The following is a 14,361-nucleotide window of genomic DNA, read 5'->3' on the forward strand; positions in this document are numbered from 1 at the left end:
TTAGCATGCGATCATGGGGTACAGCATAATCACTGGTGGCTAGGCTGCGGACGGGTAACGAAAGCATGCGTAATAGGTATCAATTTGAAGTATCATTCGGGAAACGCCCCTGCCATTGAAGCGTACACTATCGAACCGTGTTCAACCGTGTTGCGGAGGTCATGCGTGCGTATTGCCTGAGCATTGCATAAACTTGGCTCTGCGGATTCAGGGCCTGTGTCGAGTAGCTTGTCTTACATTCAGGTTGAGGTCGCTCTTTCCTCAATCAAGCCCACTCGATCCTCATGGTCGAGCGGTATAACGCCCTGGTCCGTTAGTACAGAACTTGGTATGAAATCTCGAGAAGTCAACGGATGGAGGATTTCGTAGGGGCTCAGTTCGATTTACGGACTGGGTACCTGAGCTTTTGCTTTTTTTGCCCCTTTTGATACCTTCCCTCCACCCCATGGATTGCGAATGATTTTGTGTAACAGGGTATCAATTGTTGGTCTACAGAGCAAGTTTGCTGGAAAGAGCACGCCTCATATCAAGGCTCGCCTTCTCGTTCTCACACCACCTTGGTGTAAGTAAATGAGACAGTAAATGAGACTCTTCATCACTGAGCCATCCAGTCCTTTCCCGGGCTTCATTCCACTAACATGCCAAATTTTCCATTAATCCTGCATCCTCTCATCCTTGATACCACCACCGCCACCGCCGCCGCCGCCAGCCCCCTCGGCTACCTCCTTCGCGTGGTAACGCTCCAGCAACTCCCTCATCTTGGCCCACAACTCGGCCTCCATGTCGCGCTCGACTTTATTGTTGCGGCTATTGAGCCACCCGACGTCGAGATTACCAATGGTGCCGACGCCGTTGGGTTCGAGCGACGGGCGCGCGACGATTTTGGCGTCCTCGTTCATGACGGGTTGGCGGGTTTTGGGGTCCGCGTCGTTGCGGAGCTTGATGATGGATGCTTCTTCGAGGGCGAGGATTTGGCGCTTCATGTGGACGTCTACTGTGTGCAGGGTGGAGAGGAGGGCGTCCATTGATGTTTTGAAGGTTTGGGTTTGGGAGGAGGATGATGGTGGTTGGGAAGGAGGAGCGGATGGGTTTGAGGGGTCTGATGGTGATTGTTTTGGGGGTGCGCCGAGGGAGGAGAGGGCGGATGAGGTGTGGGACATTAGGGATACTATTTGGGTGTCGATTTCGCAGAGTTGTTGGATTCGTTCTTGGAGGGTGAAGGGTTCGTTTGGGGGGGCGTCTGTGGTCATTGTTGTGTCTGCCATTTTGTGTTTGAGAACCGAGCTCGAATTCTTTGTGGGGGGACTGAAGTGTGCAATCGATGATTTTGAGAAGGTGGGAAGAAAATGGTATCTTGGAGGGATCGTGGTTTTTGATGATTGTAGTTCGTGAGATGAGAGGTTGAGGTAAGGTGAGTGAGACGCCTAGTGAGTGAGTGCTTGAGCTCACAGGTGAGCTCCAAGAAGTCGCGTCTGAGTTGGAAAAAAGGTGGGTCCGACAACGGGGAAGGTCGAAGCTCTCTTCCAATGACTGAGCTCAGAGGGGAATGCACCATACCCAGGAGGGCTTAGCGCCGTCCTCTCCAGATATTTTCCGCCGCCAACCTTGACCTCACGTCTTTCCTTTGCAGCCTTGCAGGGGATGAACGAGCCTCATTTCATCGGGGCCGAACGCGACGTACGACGACAACTCATCGAATCTTATCATCAAAACTCGGGATATCGCATCTGCGGCACTACAGTGCTCTGTATAGAGTAATCGCCGCTGTCACCGAAGAAACACACTCATTAGAAACCTGGAGATTGCAGCCTCGGTTCCGCAACGGATACCCGACCTTAGCTCGACGACTCACGATCACGTCTCACCCGCCCGGTTCACGACTAATGCGCCCAGGGACGTGAAAGGCGCACTACCAAATCGGAATCAGAATCTTCATCTACAGCAACCTTACGCATTCGAAAACCATCGAAATTGTTTTGTAAACAATGTCGGGCAACCCGGCTCAACCAGGTGCCAGCACCACCCCAGGCGCACCAGCAGCGGCAGCAGCAGCAGGCGCAGCAGGCACAGGCGCGTCGGGATCCTTTTCACAACAGCCACAGCAGCAACAACAACAAGCTACGACGACGGTACCGGCGACGGTGACGCCCATTCCTGCTCCTACTGTCCCGACTAGCCAGACGCCGATCCCGCCTCCTGTGACGGCTACGCCTGCGCCTGCGCCGGCGCCGGCTACTGCGCCGATGTCGAATCAGAATCTGAATCAGATTGTAAGTTGAGATTTCTGTTTGTTTGGTGGTTCTTCTGTGGTTTCTATGCGTCTATATGAGGACGGGAGACGGCTCGATCGTCAGGTTGCTGCAAGTGTGGTTACCGTGGTGGTCGACGGCTGGTGGTGACGGCAAGTGCTGTTGGAACCGTGAAAGATGAGACCGCCGGGTGAGGATTGTGTATTCCTCTAAAGGCACGAGACGAGGGGATAGCAATTGCTTCTTCCATCTTCTGGAAGAATTGCAGAAACCAAACTATCTAGCAGGTAGTTGCCCATTCACACTTCTTTGTGTCTAGTCCTGCTTGCCTTTTTCTCACTCATCGCCTTTCATCATCATCATTCAACTCAACCACCTTCCCATTCGTCTTTATTAGTCTTTCACGTCGAAATATTATCAACATCCAGGAGTTTGAAGATAATGACCAGTCTCCTTCAAGAAAGGATGTCTAAGGTTGAGATGGTGGGTCAAGGCGGCGTGGCTTCTGGATTCTCGTGGAAGAGGGCTGCCTCTCTCCCAACACCCTCTGTGTCTCCCATTCCTTATGTGGATCATGATTTCTCTACTCGTATCTCTTCATCCTCTCTCCTTCCTCCTCTACGTTCTACTTGTCTTCGGCGCGGCGCGAGAGAGCAAGTATGTTCGATCCAGAAGACACAGAGATTACGAAGGCAGTGAAAGTGCGATCGTGCAGACTTGCCTTTTCAACGCTTTCCCCGACGTCGCTGACACAATTTCTAGGTCACAGACTATCTCCTGAAGCGGGGATACACCCGTACCGAAACCATCTTCCGACAAGAGTCTTCGCACTTGGGCCCTGACGGTAGACCCATTCACAACAAGGTTGATGATTTGGGTCCCAAGAAGTACCTGAAGGCATTCAACTTGCTCCGCGAGTGGGTCGAGAACAATCTCGACATCTACAAGGTAAGCCTCTAGTGGCTCGTCGTTTGTGCCGGATCAGTGTATCTAACCTGTTACAGTTCGAGTTGAATAAGCTTCTCTGGCCTGTCTTCGTTTACTCGTGGCTCGAGCTCGTCACTCAGAACTACTCTGAGGAAGCCAAAATCATCCTCAACAACCTCAAGTCGTACTTTGAGAGTGTTCACTCCGACGATCTGAAGACCTTCTCCACCATTACACTGGCTCTGCACGCCAAGGAAAACCCTACTACCAAGTTGTACAGAGAGAACAAGTACCGCGTTCCGCTCAACCAGCACATCAGCGGCAACCTCTTCCACTTCCTCGAGCGCGAGCGGGATAATGGCGGCGCTGTTATTCTGTACATCCTCTCGACCTTCTGCCAGCTGGACTCGACGGCCCGCGGCCCTATCGAGCCGTTTAGCTTCGAGGCGATTTACCGCCGATCCCAGAACCTCGACATCGACGAGGTGGATCTGCAAGAGGGTATCCCTGGAGTCTTCACCGGAATTTCAAACAGGGACCTCTTGGACAAGACGGTGCCCCTTAAATTGGGTCCTTTGCCCATGGAGGAGGACCTCCGTGATGATGTCAGAGCCGAACTCCAGGATGAGGATGCGCTTAACCCCCCGCCCGATGGCCGTGCTACTTTGGTAGACGAGTTCGACCGCAAGATTAAGCGTGAGGAGAGCGCTGATGGTCCTACAAGAGCTGACCTGCCTCTGCCTCCATCTCGCGCCAGAGACGTTGTCATGGAGATGCAGAAGGTTAGAGAGAACCGTGATCGCTTCAAGATTGACGGACGTACCGGTGGCGTCGGCGTTCCTGTCAGCGCGTGCATGTTCACTTTCCACAACACTTTAGGAAGGCAAGTAAGATGTTCTCATCTGGTAAATCCGACTAACAAATGAATACAGCGTATCATGCATGGACTTCTCCAAGGATCACGAGATGGTTGCTATTGGCACCACGGACTCCTACATCCGAGTGTGGCATCTCGAGGGCAAGCCTCTCAAGTCGAAGCGCAACGACGAGAAGGACTTCAAGTTCAACAACCGCAAGCTTATCGGTCACTCGGCTCAGGTGTACTCAGTTTCCTTCTCCGACGCCATTGCCAAGCTCGAGCATGCGCCATTCGGCGAGGAAGGCAAAGGCGAGTCTCCTATCGAGACGAGCTCCAAGCTGCTGCTATCTTGTTCTGCGGACGGCACCGTTCGAGTGTGGTCGCTGGATGTCTGGGCTTGCGTCTGCGTCTACAAGGGTCACGATGGTCCGGTGTTGAGAGCCGAGTGGGGTCCTTTCGGCCACTACTTCTTGACTGGCGGCTGGGATAAGACTGTTCGTGTGTGGATGCAGGATCACGCATCCGCGCAGCGCATTCTCGTCGGTCACGATTCCAGCATCTCGGCCGTGGCATGGCACCCGAACGGAACCTACGTGTTCTCGGCTTCCGACGAGACGGACAAGTCGGTCCGCATGTGGTCTGTCATCACCGGCCAGTGCGTCCGTGTCTTCACCGGTCACACAGACTACATCTCCACCATTGAGGTCGCGCCTAACGGCAGAATCTTGGCCACGGCTGATTGCAGTGGCAACATCTTCTTCTGGGACATCCAGAAGGGTCTTCGCATCAAGCGCTCTCGCGGCCACGGTAAAGGCGGAATCTGGTCCATGAGCTTCAGCGTTGAGTCCAACGTTCTCGTCTCTGGCGGCCAAGACGGCACTGTTCGTGTGTGGGATGTCGAGCTCCCTGCCGAGGGCCACAAGGTGGCTCAGCAGCAGCAAGGAGCGGCGCCTGCTCAAGAGGGAGGCGACACTATTGTAGCGGCGAGCGGACAGACGGAGCGACCTAACGCCAGCGGCCAGGGAGCAACCGGCAGTGGTTCCAACGCTCCCAGCGGTGGAAAGAAGAAGGGCAAGGAGGTGATGATTACGCCCGACCAGATCAGCGCATTCCCGACCAAGAAGACGCCCGTCATGAAGGTGCAGTTCACCCGCATGAACCTGATTGTGTCTGGTGGCTGCTACGATCCCGACCGTTAAACGGTGCGGGATCTTCTGGAAGGGAACAATCGGACTGTCTTCATCTTGAGTTTGGCGTTGGGGTCGCGGTAGTCGACAAAACATGATTTGGGCGAGGTAATACTGGTCTGGGACAGCAAAATCGCCTGGTTACTGGTTTGTGTAAATCATCAATGTAGTAGATACCTCTAGTCAATTGGGAAAGGCTATGAAGCCCATTTGCCCATGCTCCAAGTAAAATGCATGTGAATGTTTCCGTTTGAATTGTATCTTTTGTGAGTTGCATGTCTCGGCCAGGTACATTAGCACCAGCATTACCCGGCGTCAGTCGAGACTGAAGTAGTGACGTTGACCGCAACCGCTAGGTAAGGTACCTCGACTGCGGCGCTTCTGGGGCAGGCCGGGTGGGTACCTACAGGGGCCTCGATGAGCTCTGGGGTCCCAATCGAGGTCGAGTGGCTGAAGCTTCCAACGGGCCACAGCGAATCAGGTGGTGCGGAGCAGCTGCGCACCTTTCGCATTGAGCCCCTGTCGGTCAGACACAACCAGAACCGGCCGTGCCTTGGATGTACCTTACCTTACTTACTGTGCTGCCTTGCCTTTTGCCAGACCACATCCCACCTCACCTCAACTCACCACTTCAACCATCGCCCGCTTTCCGTGGTACTCCACAGGCTCGCCATCTAACCCGATTCCATTCCCACGAAATTGTCACAGCCACTGGCGCATCGTGCACCCGAAAGGATGGATCCCCTCGAAGAGTCGCCATGGGGCGATTCGCAACCCACCTCCGAGCCCTCGACCCAACAGCAGCCCTCCCAAAGTGAAGAGTCTACATCGTCGCAGCCCGCGACCAAGTCAGATGCACCCAGCACGGCATCCGCACCTCGCCCTTCACGCTCGGGACCTGTCCGCCGACTCGTTTCCGCCCAACCTACCCGCCTCGAAGCCGTCGACGATCCCCTCGGTCCTCTGGGTCCCCTCGGCGCTCCCGCCGCCGCAGACAATGGCGCCGAAGCCGGTCAGGACGCTCCGCCCGTCCCGCCGCAGAAGGAGCAGATGGTGATCCGCACCTCGATGCCGCCCCAGCAGGGCCGCCGCGCCGGTCCTTCCGACCCTCATCACATCGACGAGGACGATTATGACCGCCCGTCTGGCCCGAGACAGCCGCCGCCCGTTCAGGCTGCGCATCCTAGCCCGGTGCGGACGCATACTCAGCCTAGCGTCAGCGTCGAGCAGGCGAGCAAGCCGAGCTTCCAGATTACGGTGGGAGATCCGCACAAGGTTGGCGACTTGACCAGCTCGCATATTGTCTACTCTGTTAGGACCAAGGTAAGATGAAGCTCTTCCATTGGTGAAGCGGGGATTGGGGGAGAGGAGTTGGCGCTAATCATGGTGGAATCGACAGACCTCCTCCAAAGCGTACAAGCAGCCCGAGTTCGAGGTGAAGCGCAGATACCGTGATTTCCTCTGGCTGTACAACACGCTGCATGGAAACAACCCGGGTGTCGTTGTGCCACCCCCGCCGGATAAGCAGGCCGTCGGTCGCTTCGAGAGTAACTTTGTCGAAGGGCGTCGCGCCGCTTTGGAGAAGATGGTGAACAAGACTGCTGCGCACCCTACCCTGCAGCATGATGCCGACCTGAAGCTGTTCCTCGAGAGCGAATCGTTCAACGTCGACGTCAAGCACAAGGAGCGGAGAGAGCCGATTCCCGGAGAGAGCAAGGGTGTTCTCGGCAGTCTGGGTATTAACGTCGGCGGCAGCAGCAAGTTTGTTGAGCAAGATGACGTGAGTGTGCGCTGGGACTACTAGGAGAAATACGTACTGACAAATGTCAATAGTGGTTCCACGATCGCAAGGTGTACCTTGATGCGCTTGAGAACCAGCTCAAGGCGCTGCTCAAGGCTATGGAGACAATGGTTGGCCAGCGCAAGATGATGGCCGAGGCCGCTGGAGACTTTTCGGCGTCTCTGCATGCCCTGTCCACGGTTGAGCTTTCGCCCTCGCTGTCGGGCCCGCTAGATGCGCTCTCGGAGCTGCAGCTGACGATCCGCGATGTCTACGACCGTCAGGCCCAGCAGGATGTTTTGACCTTTGGCATCATTATCGAGGAGTACATCCGCCTGATTGGATCAGTCAAGCAGGCCTTCAGCCAGCGACAAAAAGCGTTCCACTCGTGGCACTCGGCCGAGTCGGAGCTGCAGAAGAAGAAGGCCTCCCAGGACAAGCTTCTGCGGCAAGGCAAGAGCCAGCAGGACAGGCTGAACCAGGTCAGCGCGGAGGTCGGCGACGTGGAGAGAAAGGTGCACCAGGCCAGGCTCTTGTTTGAGGACATGGGCCGGTTGATGAGGGCGGAGCTGGACCGCTTTGAGAGAGAAAAGGTGGAGGACTTCAAGAGTGGCGTTGAGACCTTCTTGGAGAGCGCGGTAGAGGCACAAAAAGAGGTAAGACAATCCGCGACGTTCACGAGGTGGGATTGAGACTGACACATGACAGTTGATTGAGAAGTGGGAGACGTTCCTCATGCAGTTGGATGCCGAGGACGACGAGACGGTCTTTTACCGACCCCCCGTCATCCAACCCTCGGGCAAGCCGCCCGGCAACACGGCCATTGACAGGGCTCGTGCCACCATCAACGACGACTCTGACTAGAAGCCCGAGGCACGGCGTCCTCTGATTCACTACATTATACCTACGCATCACAGCAGCGGTTTCTTCTTCGACCCCACGGCACACTGGGACGAGTAACGAGTGAATCAAGTGTGGGCACAAGTGCATTGTGGAGCCTATCCTTTCTTGGTTGTAGTAGTTGTGGTTATTGTACATATCTGACAGTAGAAGAAACCCCATGGGGGTATAAGGGGCTCCCGTAATCCACCTCCTCCTCCTCTGACCAAGCTTTTATTCGCCCTCTCGGCAGCCCTCCGTGAAATCTCCCCTTCTTTTTATACAATGATCCGTCTCTATGCATCGTAGAAGCTTGTTTCCCACTAATGCTGGTGACAGTGGTGATTGTTGTCTGTGTCCTACTCTCGCGCTACCCTATTTCTTTCCCTTCTTGCCCTTCTCCGGTGCCGCCGCCTTCTTGGGGGGCTCCTTAGCAGCCTGCTGCGGCTGCATCGCGGCGTACCCGCTGATCAAATCGCCCATGTCGAAGATGTCGTCGTCCTCGGGGGTAGCGGCGGGCTGGGCAGGTGCCGCGGCCTCCTTTGTGGGGGCGGCAGCAGCAGCAGCATCCTTCTTTCCTCCGGCAGCGTCCTTTACAGCAGCACCCTTTCCAGCGGCGCCTGATGTAGGGGCGGGGGCGGCGGCGGCAGCGGCAGCAGCAGCGTTAAGCTCCTCCTCCGTCGGCTTCTTGGCAGCCAGATCGAACCCGCGACCGAAACGTTCACGGAAGGCGGCGAGTTTTCCGGCCTCGTCGACTTCCACGTTCTTGAGGGACTTGTCCGAGGGTTGCCAGAGGGCGTGGTTGCGGGAGTCCTTTGCGGAGCGGACGAGCGGGCTGGGGGAGGTGGTGCGGACGGTGTAGGTGCTTCCGTCGGAGAGCTGGATGAGCTGGGTGAAGGTGTAGGGGGCGGCGGGGGCGGGGATAAAGGTTGCTGCGCGGGATTGTTGGGTTGGGAGACCTATTCTCGGTGAAGAGGTTGTCGAGGTGCCGGAGCAGGTTGTGAGGGAGGGTCGGTGGGCGAGGAGGCTTGTTGGCCTTGGGAGGTGGGTTGGGAGCTTGCCCATTTTTGCGGATTTGGATTCGAGGATGCGGGAGGCTGAAGGGAGGCTCAAATTGGATCGGCCACTCGAGCAGGGTTCGTCAGGCGTGGGGAGTGATTGGCGCTGGCGGAAGTGGTACGACGTGCGGTAAGGGCGGAGGGAGCGCGCGCGTGGGAAAGGAGAATTTGTTTGAAGCTTTTGGCGATGCTGGCTCGATTATCTCGATTCTCCTTGGCCGCTGGCCGCGCGACCTAAGGAAACCAAAATTTCGGTTGGTCGGGGCCGGGGAGTTCCGTGCGCGCGGGTCCACAGCTCAGCGTGTGCCCGGGGAGTGGTTTCTTATCGATAAGGAATTTTTCTGGGTTCGATTTACATCACTGGGAGCTTGAGCTACCACCATTACAAGGGGGGTAAGGAAGTCCAGCTTTTGACGTCCTTCATAGCCACTCCACGAGCCATTGCTTTCTTTTGACGGAATTTACAGACGCGACCTGCGCGGATTACAGTTGCACCGTCTATTGCTTTGTTAGACTGCCGAATTGCGAAGTGACTGTGCGCTACCCCGTACGGCAACCTCGGGCTAAGCTCCGGCGCATGCGATGACCGGAGCTCGTGTGCTGGGGACCGCGCTGCGTCGCGTCGGCCGGCCAAGGACCGGAGGAGGCGGCGTTCAGCAGACCCTGATTGGAAGCTGTAAGGCATTGCCACTATTCAATATGCTTGAACATGGTCACTAACGCATCGTCTCAGCTCAGAATGAACGTTCGTCATGCATACCAAGGCCCGTCGGCCTAAACCCGCCGACCTCCGCCTCCGAGCACCACCGAACAATACACACGACACCGCGATATCTCTCCTCCTCCTCTTCCTCTTCCTCCTCGAAACCAATGACACCAACGACAACATGGCGCAGAGAACCCTCCCAACCCCCAACAACAACCCACGACCCCACAGCCGACCTCCCAGCACAGCTCTGCGGCGTGATGCGGAGACTAGCGCACTCGGTCGTCGTCGCCACGGCCACAGACCGAGCGGGTCGGCCACGGGGCATGACGATGTCGAGCTTCGTGAGCTTGAGCATGGAGCCCGTGCCGCTGGTGACGTTCAACGTCCGGACGCCGAGCCGGACGCTGGGTGCGATTCGTGAGAGCGGCGGGGTTTTCAATGTGCATGTTCTCGCAGAGGGAGGGGAGGGCGCGAGGGGTTGCGGATTTGTTTACGAGGGGGAACGCTGGTGCCGGGGAGGGGTTATTTGAGGGGTTGCCTGAGGGGGTTGAGGTTGTTGAGGAGGATGGGGAGGCGCCTTTGCTTGAAGGGAAGGGGTGTTGTATGTGATCAAGTGTCGGGCTCTTGGGGAGGGGATGGTGCGGGTTAGGGATCATGTTGTTGTTGTTGGGGAGGTTGAGGGGGTTGTGAGGGGGAGGGAGGGGTTTGGGCTTGTTTATGCTGATCGACGGTATCGGACGCTGGGAGAGTGTTTGGTAAAGGGAGAGAAGTGAAGGCGGGAGACTGAGGTTGGAGATGCTGTGTATCATACCCCATGTATAGAGATTGCGGATAGAGTGTATACTATGTGAGGGAAACTCCGCCCATTGATTTCAAAGAGGATGATTAGGGCGGCTATAAATCGGCACTCGGAGCTTGTTGACGGTATGAACTGGGCTCTGAATTATTTCCAACAACCAACTTTGCATAAGAGACCGTCAGGTGAGAGATATCAAACAGGTCGGTTTTGGCCAAGTCCAATAGATGAAATTCTCTAGATTCACTCATTCTATGCATACAATGTTACGAATCGCGTTCATGATCATAGGTTCTTCTCCTCCCGTCATAAGCTTTTCACTGCCCACCGCATTGGAGTCGCTTGAAGCTCACACCCCACTTCAGACATATTCAAAATAAGGGCACCCGAAATGGATCCGCTATCCTGAATAGTGGTGTAATGTGAGATCCAACACCAGTAAAGACAGTGTAACGACTCCATCTATTTGCCCGGACACCCACGGCCCAAGCCATTCGAGATTGAACAGCAATCAGCGTTCTATGCATACTACACGTCAGTTCTGCCCTTTAATTCTTCTCATCGTGTTACTTACACATTTGGTGCGGGGGATATTATAGTCTGTAGCACAATACTTGTGTAGCGGGCAGTAAATGTTGCCAGAAAGAGTACCGTACTGCCTAAAGCAGGCAGCTTCTGAGCTAAAGCAACAGTCATGCTTCCCATCGCACTGAGCATTTGGGTCGCCAACTCCTGGGGCTTTCTGTCGGTTCTCAAGCCTAGTCGGGTTGGCGATGGCCGTTCCCACCGTCAGGGAGATGATGCTGATAATAACTGAGGAGAACTTCATGGTTGAGGAATTGAATCAGATTTGGTTGCAGATGTGTAAGATATTGAAGTTGGATAGAGATGAGGATGAACTGGTTCTAAGTCATCCTGATGATCAACGACAGATGAGCTTTATACTTTTCTCAGATAGCTCAAACCGCTGTGTGTACTTGAAAATAGAATCCTGATATTCGGGCTTGCCCCTTTCCAATTCATGAGACTACGGCCTTGATACATCCTAAAGGGGTGCCCAGAGTCCATCGGCGTAGCACACTGATTGTGCCAATGTTCGAGCTAGTTGCCTTTGATAGTCGGCATGTTCAAGTCGAGACTTGGTAAGGTATGCACGTACACTTCCTAGTCCGGCAAGTTTTCTTATTCCAGGCCACCAAGGCAGAATATTCAGATTTAGAGCATCCGTTAAGGAAACAATATCCATGAAGCATGTTCCAAGGCCCGTAGTTCATCGCTTATAGAGTTTACAACCGTGCGAGTAGGTATGCGAGTCAGTTTATTCTGTGGTGACAGTAGGAATACCCGCGTCTATCGCGTTTCATACTGTGCTCAGCTGCCCGAGTGCCGCCTTACGTTGAGTAATACTTGGCAAAGTATAAGGTAATAGTAGAGAAATACGTGTCGGTTTGAGTGAATATCAATATGGCCGAAGTGGGATATGGTATGTCTGTTCACCTCCTGTTCGAGGAGGTGTTTCTTCTTCGAGGCCATCAAGGCCGTCAAGGCCATCGATACTAGTGAAAGTTTATGTTGCCTATTCATCTCTCTATGAGGTTCGACGAGCACATTCTCAAGTCCGCGAACTAACAATAGTTATTGCATGAAGAAGTCTAGTCTGTTTCATATCACGAGTTCGGTATTTCCTGCTCGAGCAAGACTAGCGGCGTATTTCTAGGAGTGGCATCGATGCATTATGGCAATGCCTCAAAGGAATTTTATGTTATATAAAGGTTTGGATCATCTGTCGACTGAGAGTTGCAATCACTCGACTCTTCATTCACAACACAACTATCACGACCTCTAAAATACCTTACTTCAAAACCACCTTCAAGCAGCACTTCATATCTTCAATATGCAGCTCATCAAACTTATCTTCGTTACTGCCATGACCATTACATCGGTTAATGCTGGCGTAGGTGACCTCTTCGGTTTCGGCCAGCTTTGATGCAGAGTCGCTAACACTCGATAAAGTGCATGATTGCAGGAAGCTACGATCCTAATTGCTGCTGGGGCGGTAAAGATAACGTAGATGCCTGTAACAGGCAAGGCGCTTGCAACGTTGGCGGCGACACAGACAATTACTGTGCCAAGTTTGGAATCACCCCGCAGCAGTGTGTAAGTAGCCTAGTGAATTGCCCCTTCTGCCTTAAGACATCACAAAGCACCTTTCTAACATTCTCTCTGTCTAGGATGCCGATTGTTGCGACACACGCACCAAGAAAGGCAAGCCTTGTCCTAAGGGGAGGAATGCTTGTGACCGCAAAACGGGCTGCCCTAACAGGTAGACTATTGCTGTTGGAACTTCATATTGTTCAGTCTGCCCATCGCTTAGTATCTCGCTTATCTCGCTTATCCCGCATAGAGCGGTTACCGAAACTGCCTTAGGTGGTTCTGCCACCGCTTGGACCTGGCCAGCACTCTTAGCATAGAAAATAGCATTCATTCAGCCCAGTGCGGGCCTGGAAACTCGCCCGTGTCCTATTTTTCAGTGTCGGGATGTGTCTAGATATGCCCAACCAAGTGCAACTATTGTCGAGGGTGGTCAAAATTAACCTTGAATTGAGAGTTAAATAGTCTGAGTCAAAAAGCGTAAATAGACGGGAGTTAATTGGCCTGTCTTAATGTCTGCTGGTAGGTTTTGGATAGAGCAAGTTCTATAAGCAACTCTTTCTGCGGCTCCTTGGCAGCGGTGTGAAACGGGTCCCAACTGAAGTAGAGCAGGCATTGTAGTTGAAGCCGAGAATAGACGTCATGAAAAGAGATGGACCGTGCAACGACCCCCTGGCCGTTGCCAATGATGCGGGCGGTTCAGACGCGGGGGAGATGAGATGTGCTGACATATCCGTAAGGCGCCGCCGCAGACTTAAGCCAGCAGCCCAGCACCCAATCTCGGGGCAGATTTCACGAAGGGGTGGCGCTGTATTTTCAGCCTCGTCGATGGGTGGGACTTGTGGCAAGGGTATTTCAACGCCAGACGACTGGCTGCTGGGCTTAACTTCGCCCGCGTTGACATCGAACCATTCAAGATGGACCTTGGAGCAAACAGAAGTATCTAGCAAACAGTGGAAGTGTCGATTTCTGCTTGAGAACATTGTGAACGGGGATCCATCGTTCGAAGGCGGTAAAACTGGAGTAAAAGAAGACTTTGGACTGGACAAACAGACACTGTTCATCCCCACATCGAAGGAGGCACGGAGGCACGGAGGCAAGGGAGAATCAATGGAAGGCAAGAAGCTGTGACCACCGGACGCTACGTGAGGTACCTAGGTAGAGCGACGCCTTCCTCGACCTTCTGAAGTAGGTACAGGGTAAGGTACATACAGAAGATGTTCCTTACATAAGGTAAGGTGAGGTACCTAAGGTAAATACACTTGAAGCTGTTCACAAGGCAAGCGCACTTCAGTGGATGGCGGTAAGGCGACCTTTCCCCAGATGCATTGGATGGCGATTCTCTTCTTTTCCATGCAGGTCTGAGTCTGAGGTGCAATGGAGGCAGGCGCAGGCGGCAGGCGGCAGGCAGGCGAGGAAGGCACAAGAAAAAAAAGGGACCCTCGTCCCACACGGTGGCCCCCGCAGATCAACCAATCAGAGCCCCCGCACGGTTGCTGTGGTGGCAGGGCAAGCGAATCAGAGAAGGGTCTGGAAGGCCTGGAGGTGATGGAATCGCATAGAATTCTTGAGCTGGGGGGGTGAGCGTCGCTGCCTTTCTGCTTTGGGGTCCAGACGGCCACCGGGACTCCAGACGTCTTTTTCTTTTTTAGCCTCCTCCTCTTCCCACGTCTTCTTGACTCTCAGACTTCTTCTTCCTCGCATCTCAACTTTTCTCTCTCTCTCCCAATTTCTCTCTTCTCTCCTACTCCCCCAAAAGAATCAAT

The 14,361-nt window shown here is 54.2% G+C and overlaps 5 protein-coding genes across 5 annotated transcripts; 2 read left to right on the top strand and 3 right to left on the bottom strand.

The window, feature by feature from the left end:
• Positions 1-653: 653 nt before the first annotated feature.
• N0V96_010110 (uncharacterized protein) lies at positions 654-1,025 on the bottom strand (the record flags this gene model as incomplete). Its single annotated transcript, XM_053196744.1, has 1 exon — positions 654-1,025. The coding sequence occupies one exon, from the start codon at positions 1,023-1,025 to the stop codon at positions 654-656; it is 372 nt and encodes a 123-aa protein (XP_053045899.1).
• Positions 1,026-1,985: 960 nt separating this feature from the next.
• TAF5 (Transcription initiation factor TFIID subunit 5) lies at positions 1,986-5,234 on the top strand (the record flags this gene model as incomplete). Its single annotated transcript, XM_065758851.1, has 4 exons — positions 1,986-2,270; positions 3,012-3,197; positions 3,254-4,059; positions 4,109-5,234. The coding sequence occupies 4 exons, from the start codon at positions 1,986-1,988 to the stop codon at positions 5,232-5,234; spliced, it is 2,403 nt and encodes an 800-aa protein (XP_065612618.1).
• A 723-nt stretch (positions 5,235-5,957) lies between these two features.
• Positions 5,958-7,866, top strand: vps5 (Vacuolar protein sorting-associated protein vps5; the record flags this gene model as incomplete). Its single annotated transcript, XM_053196742.2, has 4 exons — positions 5,958-6,545; positions 6,622-7,002; positions 7,056-7,658; positions 7,711-7,866. The coding sequence occupies 4 exons, from the start codon at positions 5,958-5,960 to the stop codon at positions 7,864-7,866; spliced, it is 1,728 nt and encodes a 575-aa protein (XP_053045897.1).
• Positions 7,867-8,256: 390 nt separating this feature from the next.
• Positions 8,257-8,946, bottom strand: N0V96_010113 (mitochondrial 54S ribosomal protein bL31m; the record flags this gene model as incomplete). The annotated part of the gene is made up of 1 exon (XM_053196741.2): positions 8,257-8,946. The coding sequence occupies one exon, from the start codon at positions 8,944-8,946 to the stop codon at positions 8,257-8,259; it is 690 nt and encodes a 229-aa protein (XP_053045896.2).
• A 727-nt stretch (positions 8,947-9,673) lies between these two features.
• Positions 9,674-10,464, bottom strand: N0V96_010114 (uncharacterized protein; the record flags this gene model as incomplete). The annotated part of the gene is made up of 2 exons (XM_053196740.2): positions 9,674-10,052; positions 10,460-10,464. The coding sequence occupies 2 exons, from the start codon at positions 10,462-10,464 to the stop codon at positions 9,674-9,676; spliced, it is 384 nt and encodes a 127-aa protein (XP_053045895.2).
• Between the last annotated feature and the right edge of the window lie 3,897 nt (positions 10,465-14,361).

Source organism: Colletotrichum fioriniae (genome assembly GCF_027942845.1).
Source record: "Colletotrichum fioriniae strain IMI 355084 chromosome Unknown scaffold_13, whole genome shotgun sequence".
In the NCBI taxonomy this organism is placed as follows: Eukaryota; Fungi; Ascomycota; class Sordariomycetes; order Glomerellales; family Glomerellaceae; genus Colletotrichum; species Colletotrichum fioriniae.